Source organism: Pyrus communis, chromosome 10, assembly GCF_041283825.1.
Source record: "Pyrus communis isolate YQ-2024b chromosome 10, ASM4128382v1, whole genome shotgun sequence".
NCBI lineage: Eukaryota > Viridiplantae > Streptophyta > Magnoliopsida > Rosales > Rosaceae > Pyrus > Pyrus communis.
Genome location: NC_142574.1, coordinates 19,388,314 through 19,398,627, shown reverse-complemented (window position 1 = coordinate 19,398,627; position 10,314 = coordinate 19,388,314). Strand labels below are relative to the sequence as shown.

The 10,314-nt window shown below is 37.9% G+C and overlaps 2 protein-coding genes across 4 annotated transcripts; one reads left to right on the top strand and one right to left on the bottom strand.

The window, feature by feature from the left end:
- The first annotated feature begins 2,179 nt into the window (after positions 1–2,179).
- Positions 2,180–5,032, top strand: LOC137727563 (uncharacterized). 2 transcript variants are annotated; one of them, XM_088678468.1, is made up of 5 exons: positions 2,245–2,627; positions 3,156–3,796; positions 4,174–4,374; positions 4,764–4,797; positions 4,876–4,910. In XM_088678468.1, the coding sequence occupies exons 1-4, from the start codon at positions 2,384–2,386 to the stop codon at positions 4,794–4,796; spliced, it is 1,119 nt and encodes a 372-aa protein (XP_088534594.1). In that variant the 5' UTR covers positions 2,245–2,383; the 3' UTR covers position 4,797; positions 4,876–4,910. The 2 variants fall into 2 exon arrangements, with proteins under 2 accessions (XP_068322506.2, XP_088534594.1); XM_068466405.2 differs by having other exon boundaries at positions 2,180–2,627; positions 4,764–5,032.
- A 233-nt stretch (positions 5,033–5,265) lies between these two features.
- On the bottom strand, positions 5,266–9,849 carry LOC137727561 (calcium-dependent protein kinase 26). Of its 2 annotated transcripts, XR_015952598.1 has the most exons (10): positions 9,402–9,817; positions 8,124–8,968; positions 7,677–7,820; positions 7,433–7,585; positions 6,775–6,890; positions 6,448–6,615; positions 6,092–6,316; positions 5,752–5,918; positions 5,447–5,617; positions 5,266–5,357 (listed from the first exon to the last, which is right to left on the bottom strand). XR_015952598.1 is itself a non-coding variant. In XM_068466404.2 (9 exons), the coding sequence occupies exons 2-8, from the start codon at positions 8,893–8,895 to the stop codon at positions 5,784–5,786; spliced, it is 1,713 nt and encodes a 570-aa protein (XP_068322505.1). In that variant the 5' UTR covers positions 8,896–8,968; positions 9,402–9,849; the 3' UTR covers positions 5,425–5,617; positions 5,752–5,783. The 2 variants fall into 2 exon arrangements, 1 of the variants encoding a protein (XP_068322505.1); XM_068466404.2 differs by lacking the exon at positions 5,266–5,357 and having other exon boundaries at positions 5,425–5,617; positions 9,402–9,849.
- Positions 9,850–10,314: the final 465 nt, after the last annotated feature.

Here is a 10,314-nt window from a genome sequence, read left to right as displayed (position 1 = left end):
ATCTAAGCTAACACACAAGTCGAAGTCACCTAATATGATTTGTAAGACAAGACTAGGTGTAATAATATACGCTCTGGTGCTACAATCACGTGAAGACTAGCGCTATGCACGTCACCTACAAATCGAAGTCGCCTAATGCGACATGTACAACAGGACTAGCACCTACTTGGATCTAAGGCGAGCGCGGGCTGTGAAGCGAACATCATGTGAAGGACTAGCCCTGGCCCGAGGCGAGCACTAACACCTGTGCAGCAATGATGAGCGAACTATATGAATATGAGCATGCCATAACTCAAACATTATAAACAACATAACAAACTCACATGTATTTACCTGCGCGTCCCATAGAATTACATAGCATTATACAATAGCATAATATTTACCAGCAGGTAAAATGCATATGAATATGCCATGATCAAATAAATAAATCTCAACCACATAACAGCATTTTTTAAAATTATATAACTCATGACATAATATGCATAAAACAATTTAAAAGCATTTGTGGAAACTTTTAAGTTTATATATATACACACACACACGAAAACAAAATGCCCACTCACTGGTATGTCGTAGGATTGTAGCCCACTAGTCTCGCTTGTCCACTTACGTCCTCAGGGTATGTTTCCCCTATATGCGAAACAACTACTTATAATTAATTAATATGACATATATGGAAAAACTTGGAAAAACATCCCATAACTTGCTCAAACGGAAGCTTGAATATATGAAAATGTTCTACTCGAAGTCATGGACATGCACGTAAAAACCACTCACCGGCCGAAGGCCGATAGAGACCTCACGAGCTGTCCAACCCACGGCCATACACGCGACCATGTGCAGGCACGCGTCTGATAACGACAATTAGGAATATTCCGCTAAACTGACAGAATATTCCATTAAAATTTAACGGCATTACCTGACGCCGTTAGAATATTTCGTCAACTTTGACAGAATGTTCCTTGTCTTCTCCGGTGAGCCTCGCCGTCTGGTTTCGCTGGAAACAAGAAAAACTCCCCGTTTTCTGAAAAATTTTCAAAACTTCATATCGTCTTCATTTCTCAACCATTTTTTACGCACTTTTATATGGAAATGAAGGGAATGAAGAGGAGAACAAGTTTGTACCTTCAAAAAGTCTAAAAAGTGGACGAAAATTGTCTGAAATTAGCTCGAAGCTCTCGAACCTTATTTCAACTCCTTGAAACTGTGTGTTCTCGCCTTAACTCCACTCCAAACTTAGTCTAGGGTCTCCCTGGAGTTATGTGGAAGTTTCCCCGACCTTCAAAACCTTGGAACGCAGTTGAGATCACGTCGATGTAGAACCCACCAAGTCGGAGCTTCCGAGTTGCTCCTCGTTGACCACTCAAAACTAAACTAACTCGTGATCTGAGGGTTGGTTGAGTTCGTGGTGACGAGAGGAGTGTGATGGTGTGGTTTTTAGAGTCGATCTACAAGGTTTTGACGTTGGTCTTCCTTGTTGCAAAGAAAGAGAGCTTCAGTGAGGGAGAGAAAAGTGAGAGAGAGAAAGAAAGAAAGAGAGAGAGAGAGAGAGAGAGAGACTTTTCTGATTGGATGACAGGAAATGGGAATGGGTTTCTGATTGGGGGAGAGGTGTGAGGGACATATTTGATTGGTGGGTGAAAAGGGAAGGCACATGTCCAATTTAAAAAGAACAAAGGATAGGCTTTTACAAATTTCCTATAGTAAAAGAAAACCATAAAATCTAATCGAAACAGTGTTTCTATCATTGATAAATTAACACACGCTTGTGTACAATTTTACCCGTCAATTACGTACTTTAACGTAACGTAACTTTTTCGTTACGAATCCAATTTAGGTCCAACTCGCGCTCACACGACTGTATCAATGAATACTAATTAATTACGATAGCAAGAAATATAATTTAAGAGCAAATAAACATGTCCACGTCACTTGCCAACAAGGGCAAAAATGCCAATTCATATACTCGGGGAGAAATTACATAGAAAATTAGGGATGGGTCATCACATCATATCTCTTTCTTTTTTATGGAATTAAATCACTTCTCTAGTAAACTAAACCAATCGTTGACATGGTTGTTGATGAAACTTGTTGTACGAGGCCGTATTTCCAGCATACCGAAAATTATAACCCTAAATGGGAGAAACACATTAAACCACTACGACATCGTTTTTCTGAAGGCCAGTGTAAGTAATTATCCCCATGGGCTCACTTCCTGCCAAGCGATTCGAAAGAATATTCCGTCATGTTGTTGATGCAACCAAGAACAAGGCCACAACGGCACCTGTGTCCTTTCCCACCTCATGCCCGCTGCTGAGGAATAAAAGCAGAGAAACGGACGGCCACCACAACCCACCCCATATATCCGAAAGAAACAACTCACATGGCACTGGCTCTAAACAGCATAATCCCCCACACCACAGCTTTACGCCTTGGCACTTCTCTGCCCTCTTCCAGAAAGCCCTCGAGCCCTCAATTCCAACTGCCTCACAACCGCCGCCAGAGAGGTCAGATTGTCCAGAGCGCTGCCTCTTCCTCCGCCAACACCACTGTGTCAGATGTTAAGCTGCAGCTCCAGGAGGAGGACCCCAGCAATGGCTTCAATCCCATTTCCACTTTTGCTTCTGGTGAGTGTATTTTAAGCGCTTTTGCCAAAAATCTGCTTATTTACTTGGTTTTTGTGGGTTTTATTAAAATCGTATGATTGTTGTTGTAGCGTCAAAAAGTTTACATCTTTGCATTGATATTTGGAGCAACAGACGGTATTTGGATTTGGGGTTGTATAGAAATTGAGTAATTGAAATTTACTAGATATCCAATGGAAAATTTCCAGTTATTAGATATCCAGTTTGATATTTGGCGGGTAAATTTCCATTCTTTGGATTAGGGTACACAACAGTTGATAAGAGGATAAGTCAGAAAAGGAGTAATGAAATGTATTAACTTTTATGACTAATTTCCAAAGAAATGGCAATCTGCCAATCTAAAGGGGTCAGTTATTTAATATCCGGTTTCATTTATAGTAGAAAAGGCAATGGATAAGAGAGATGATGGTTAAATTTGTATTTGTTATGTTAACTATTTGAAGTCTAGAATCTATAAGTTAATATATTTAACGTGCTGCTATAATTCAATTTCTCTTTTATGTGTTCGAGCGTGGTCCGAATTTGCCAGTAATGTGTCCGGTGAATGGGATGGCTATGGAGCAGACTTCACAAGGGAAGGGTGCCCATTAGAACTTCCCGAGAATGTTGTACCTGCAGCTTACAGGGAGTGGGAGGTTAAGGTTTTCGATTGGCAAACTCAATGCCCCACTCTTGCTAACCCAGATGAGCACATTCTTTTATACAAGAATATAGAGCTACTTCCTACTGTTGGATGTGAAGCTGATGCCGCCACTCGATATAGAATCATTGAGAAGAATATTGGTGGTCAGAGTAACGAAGTTTCTGCCTTTGCATATCAGTCTAGTGGATGTTATGTGTCTGTCTTGCCAATTCAGGATAAGGGTACGCATAAGTTACTGGAGTTAGAGTATTGCTTGATCAATCCTCAAGATAAAGAGTCTCGGGTGAGAATAATTCAGGTCATCCGCATAGAGAATAAGAAGATGCTGCTGGAGAATATTAGAGTTTACTGTGAGAATTGGTATGGGCCATTCAGAGATGGGGACCAGTTAGGTGGATGTGCTATCCGTGATTCTGCCTTTGCTTCTACGGCTGCATTGGAAGCTTTAGAAGTTATTGGAACTTGGCGAGGTCCCAGTGCTGTTGCCAGTTTCAGTGGTACTCAAATTGTGAGTTATGGTCCTCCTCTTTTTGGTTTGGTGTGTATATTTTGTATGATATGCTTAACCAAAGCTCAAGTCCTTGAATATCATTAAGTCTGCTTCATATGTTCAAATAATTCTTTTGTTTGGTTAAAAGTTAGGCAATTTGGTCGCTCCAGAGGTTCACTTCATTCTTTGTTTTTGTCACCGTGGGAATCACAAAACATCTACATATTCTCTCATTCAATCTTGATTGATCTTTTTGTGTCACTTTTTAATATCTTTCTTTGATATCTTCTGAAGTTATGGCCTCCTATCCATCCATTCGGTAAATAATTATTTATTTGTTGGATTTCTTGTAATTCCATGGTCTAATTAGTATATAATGTGAACTTGATAAACAGAATGTTCTTCAAGAACTTTTAGACAACAGCGAGCAGAGCTCCGTAAGAGATGAAAGTGGTCTCGTATTGCTTCCCAAGCAGCTGTGGTGTTCAGTGAAAGAAACTAAAGATGGTGATACATACAGCGAGGTAGGATGGCTGTTAGATCATGGACGTGCCATCACATCAAAATGCACCTTCTCAAGCACAGCAACGCCAAAGGCAAGTTAGCATGTATAGACTAGTTTACTATTGGTTTTGAATTTTTAGTGTAGCATGTCAGCAAGCATCCAATGACGAGGACAAACCAGCTAAGGATTCAGTCCCGACATATAAATTGATCATCGTATATAGGTTTTGAAAGATGGTTTCGTCTATTCATCTTTGGTTACTTACTGCTCCCATATTCATAGCTTCTGTGGTGAAAATTGAAATTCATCTGTGTCAGTCGAATTATTTTGCTCCAAATAAGTTTCAGTCTGCATAATCCCTTTTGTTTTTAGTCTAGTCAGTCAAATCAATTTGCAATTCAGATCACTCAGTGTCTCATGGACATTAATAAAGCAGTGTATACGCTTAATTTGACATCATTTTTCATCTCCTTTTTACAGGAAATCTCGGTAGCAAATGAAACTGCAGTTTGAAGGGTACATAGACATTTCGGATTAACTCCGACGCGCAATACGCAAGCTGACGCAAACACAAATCTAGGACTCATATGAAATGCATCTCAAGTTTCTCTTCCGTTTTTTTTTTTGGGTGATATATTTGATTAAATGTATAGCAATAAGCCATCCACATCAAGCGGCCAATAATGTATGTATAAAAATTGGGTCATTTTCTTCAAATTCATAGTATTATTATACCACATGCCCTGGAATCTGGAATCTGTCCACTTGTCTTTATAAATCTTGAAAACTTCACCAAAACGAGACAATTTGCACGTGGTGCCATTGACTCAAACAAGCGTCCCACTCCGCCTGTTAATTTTATCCAAGGATCATTATCTAGATACCAAATCCATTGACCAAAAGAAAATCATCTAGATAATAAATTCACTGTATCAAAAAGATTAGCAACTTTAAACAAACTGATAAGTCACACTCGATATCAATCAATCAGAGGAACAATATCCTTGCTCCAAATTTCTTCATCTTTCTTTTCAATGTTGCAATCTGGTAGCCTGTAGTGACTTACCTTCTTCGCTATAATTATATGAGAGCAAGAAATTAATATTTAAAGGAAAACACCCACACACAAAAGCACAAAAGGTTAGTCTTGAAACAATACTTGCCATCCTCAAAATAGTGTGTGGTGATACAGCAATACAAAAGGCATCACTAGACAAAAACAAGAACAACAGAAATCTCCCACAACAGAAATCTCCTATTCAAATCTCTTCTATTTAGAGTTGCGGAATTAAGATTTGCTTCTCAAACTTCCACCACCAAAGCTGCTGTACAACCTGCCAATAGGATCGCACGATTAATCACAGATGCTAGCATTAAGGGTAATGGAGGGAGGCATAGCATCTGTTTCGAATAATATTCCGTGTAAAAATGGAGTTATCTGGATATATTGAAACGCGGAGAAGGATACCTTTACATGACGCTGGCATGCTTAGTTGGAAGCTAATGAGCTCCCGGTGCATCTCTCATGCTTACATTTAGACTATTCCTCATAGTCCGTCTTCCAACCGGCATGTTTCCCTTCACATTGCCCTTTTGCATCATGGCGACAAATTCACCATAGTCAATCCTTCCATCCTAAATACAGGGCAGAATTGAATTTTTGAGTAAAACTAATAATAAGCCTAAATCTACAAAGACGATAGTACAATATATGATTCTCCACCAAACTATTTCCGGTGAGATATTCAGATGCAAATCAAACCCTGTCATAAATATATTTGGCTGCTCATGAAATTTTATTGACTTACATTATCCTGATCAACTTCTTTTATAATATCATCAAGAAGGACGTCAGTCATGTTATGTTCTGTACAAGCTTGCTGGAGCTCATCAACTGTAATATAACCACTTCCATCCTTATCAAAGTATTGGAAGGCTGCAATCAGATGTTCTTCACGTTCTAGTTTGTTAAGATGAACTGTAGCAGCTATAAATTCACCATAATCAATTGTTCCACTGTTGTCCACATCAGCCTGGGAAAGAACGAAAAATGCTTAGCTTTGTGAAACATAAACAAAGTTGAAGATAAATAACCACAATATTGAGAATTAGACGAGTAAACAAGCCAACTACAAATGATTCTGTTTGGAAACAAGCATCTTACCGCATCCATAAGATCACGTATCTCTGTATCCTTCATGGTAGAGCCGTATCTCCGCAAACCAGCTTTAAGTTCGTCAAATGTGATTGCACCACTATTATCAGTATCCATTGCCTGGAACATCTCTCTGAGCCCAGCAATCTCCTCCTCAGATAGGCTTTCAGCTATTACCTGGTAAAACGTAAAGCCAAAAAAACCTTCAGAACAAGTTCTAGCATTCTAGTAAAGTGTCATGCCAAAAGTCAACATCAAGTATAAATTCTCTTTATAAGAAATACTAAGATTGACAGAAAATTCTAAACAAAGTGTTCCAGTCTCCCATGCACTTACCCGTAAAGCCATCTTCTTTAACTTGTTCATAGCAGAAAACGTTTTGAGACGAGAAAGTACGGCTGGATCTAGGGCTCTGTCAGGAGCAACCCCATTTTCGCAAATCCAAGGGTGGCCTAAAAATGGAAATCCATCACTTACAACCTTGAGTAGCAAAAGTATGCAATATGTAACAGACAATCATGATTAATTCCACTTCAACAGAATCCTTCTGGTTGTCCATTTCCTAAAATTTGAAAACCCTCACATTAGAAAGGAAAGCTAAGCAATTGGTGTGAGTTGAAATGGAAGCAAAATTTCCCACGTCATATGCTTCAAATTGATAATTCAAAGCAGACTTTGAAAGTTTATTCCTTTTTGGCATGAAAATTAGCTGTTTCTTTAAAAAAAACAGAGAAATGGTGGTTTGGAGTTTAGAAAACTAAACTTAAAAGGCCCAGAGCTTAGAAAACCGTGGTTTGGAGTCTAAGCCGCTAAAAAAGTTTCCGCATGACCTCTCATAACATGTTTGTGTATGTGGTAATAATGACATGATCCATCCATAGAAAAGAAATGGAGTACAACCATTAACTAAAAACTACCTAATTTTTTGTTGCATTAATTCATGCGCATTATTTCACTAAAATAACTTAAAATGCTAAGAAAAGGTTAAACATACATAGCACTTCATGAGCAGTCAAACGGTCTGAAGGCCTAGAACATAGCATCTTCCGGATTAGGTCTTTTGCACTGTCAGATATTAAGGGCCATGGCTCTGATTCGAAGTCAATATATCCCTTCAAGACCGCATCAAAGATCCCCTGCTGGGTTTCTGTGTAACAAACACAAAACAGGTAAACTTTTCAATAAAAGAAAACATGGAGTAATCTCTGCTTCTTGAAAATATGAAGCCACCATTTTACCAGCCCAAAATGGTGGCACGCCACTGAGCAGAATATACAGTATAACTCCAGCAGTCCACACATCTGCTTCAGGTCCATAATGCTTGAGGAGTACCTCCGGAGCAACATAATATGGGCTTCCGACCACATCAGTGAAAATTTGACCTGGAAAGGACTTAATAGAGTTAAACAGGCTTGCAATTAAAGATAACATTGGTTTCTAAATGACAAGAAGAACACTGCATGCATTCCAGTTCTTCAATAATTATCTAGAGGCAGTGCCAATAAATGCAGAACAGGAATTATTCAAATTTATTACTATATACGCGCAACACAAGTCTAGCTACTCAAATCCACGTGAACACGATATAAGATATTCCATACTACTATTTGATCAATATTAAGTGAAGTAAACTCACATCATAGCTATTATTAACAAACAAAATGATATTATTTTTGTTTGTTTACCTGGTTTGAAGAAAACTGAGAGTCCAAAATCAATGGCCTTGAGAGAGAAATCATCATCCTTGTTGACCAACAAGAAGTTTTCAGGTTTTAGATCCCTATGCATGACACCAAGTGAATGGCAGGCTTCAACAACCCCAACAATAATCCTTGTTAGCTCAGCTGCCTTTCTCTCACTGTAATGTCCTCTCTGGATGATGCGGTCAAACAACTCACCCCCAGAACAAAGCTCCATTACAATATGAACATACAGTGAATCCTCGTAAGCACCCTTGATTGTCACAATATTCTTGTGACCAGCCAAATGGTGCATTATCTGAATCTCCCTCCTAACATCGTCCACATCCTCCTTTGAGATCAACTTCCTTTTGGAGATAGACTTGCATGCATACTGGCCGCCAGTAGCAATCTCAGTGCATAAATACGTAGTCCCAAATTGTCCCTGTCCTAATTTATGACCCAACGTGTAGAGATCACGAATGTTGGCGGTCTTGTGACCCAAAACATAATAACTTTGGTTATCAGCACTTCTCCTCATGGTGTTATCTTTCCTGGGACTAATGAGGGGTGGATGACTATTGTCGGTTTTGGTGTTGGGGCTGTCTTTGGATTCTTGGTGACCGTGGTGCTGCGATTTCAAGCTGGACTGGGAGTGGTCAGAATTCGAATGGTCAGACGCGGTGTGGCACTTGGAACTGGAAGCAGATTGCACTTCGGGCTGGTTGTAGCCCTGAAAATATTTCCCCCTGAAAGATCCACGGCATGTGTTGCCCATGAAACAATTACAAATCCCCTCAGGACTTTTTCACAGACTTTCCCTCACCGAATTGATTTCTCATCAATTCACACTGCCACCATACAAGAAGTGCATAAAACATTCAGCCAAAGCTAAAACAATGAACAATCATGGCTGAACCAAAAGAAAATCACATCTTCATAATACAGATCAGAAACATGGGCCCCACAGGTTCATATGAATCTATAATCACAAACCAAGAAAGCCAGCAAAAGTACAGAAACTGAAATTTTCATGCACCCAAAATAAAAATAAAAAAACCTTTTCATTTTCTTCACTTTTTCTATCATACAAATCAATAACACAAGATTATGCAAATCAATCAACAAGATATTACAAACTAACCACACAGATCAAATCTTTAAGCACAAACAAAACAACCCATTAACCAGAAAAGAAAAAAAACCAAGATTCAGAAACAAAAAGTCTGATTAAAGCAAGCAGATACATTTTTAGAGAGAGAAAGAGAAAGATGGGGACTTTACCAGTTGAAAAGACGAAAGGAATGGAGGGTTGAATGAATCAAAGCACAAGGGGAGGAGAAGAGGAAGAAAATTAAGTAAACAACTCTCCAAAACGATAAAATACGGTGATTAGGAAGATTGGGATTTGATGATCTAAAAAAATCAATCAAAAAGCCAAAAGCTTTTGGGAATAATAATCTTTACAGCTAATGATTTTGATAAAATAAATATGTGGTTTTCCAAAATTGTATATATTTTCGGTTATTTTAGGATGGTGCTGCTGGGAAACATCGGATCGGAGGTCAGTACTGACCAGCTATTTAAGTTTCTAACCTCCCCTCTCATTCTTCGCTCTCTATCTTCTCTTTTTTTATTTTTGTAATTAATTAATTAAATAAAAAAATAAATAGCTTTTTAAGAAAAATTTTGCTACAAGCATTAAATAATCTGAATTGAGTTAGACTATTACATTCTAATTCGAGAGACATTTTGGCATTTAAGATGTTCACTTTTTTATATAAATTATCTCTTATTAATTCAGATTATTTAATGCTCATAATGTTTATTGAGATCTCTTTAGTAGTTTCTTTTTATTTGCTAATGGTAAGCAAATTAAATTTTAAATCATATTTGCAAATCAAATTATATGTTACAAATACTATGTTTAGATGAAGAAATTTAAGATCACTAAGGAATTTTAAAATGAAAAAAATTGAATTGACGGGATTTGATTTTCTAGAATTTGTGAATTTTCTTGTTTGATTAGCCTAAAAGAACAATGAAATTGAATACGAAATTTGTTATTTTTAATCTCTCAATCATATAAATTGGGAAATGACACATATTTACATAGAATTTAAATTTAGAAATTAGAGGTCCAAAATTTCAAGTTTTTTCCACACGAAAATTCTAAATTCATATGTTTATGAATTCA

Bases quoted from the DNA above. Each gene is read 5' to 3' on its own strand.
- LOC137727563 (XM_068466405.2), top strand. From the start codon at position 2,384: ATGGCACTGGCTCTAAACAGCATAATCCCCCACACCACAGCTTTACGC. The intron at 2,628-3,155 runs GTGAGTGTATTT...TATGTGTTCGAG, and splicing joins CATTTCCACTTTTGCTTCTG to CGTGGTCCGAATTTGCCAGT. The intron at 4,375-4,763 runs GCAAGTTAGCAT...TCCTTTTTACAG, and splicing joins CAAGCACAGCAACGCCAAAG to GAAATCTCGGTAGCAAATGA.
- LOC137727561 (XM_068466404.2), bottom strand. From the start codon at position 8,895: ATGGGCAACACATGCCGTGGATCTTTCAGGGGGAAATATTTTCAGGGC. The intron at 7,821-8,123 runs GTAAACAAACAA...AGTCCTTTCCAG, and splicing joins CTCAGTTTTCTTCAAACCAG to GTCAAATTTTCACTGATGTG. The intron at 6,616-6,774 runs GTAAGTGCATGG...ACGTTTTACCAG, and splicing joins TAAAGAAGATGGCTTTACGG to GTAATAGCTGAAAGCCTATC.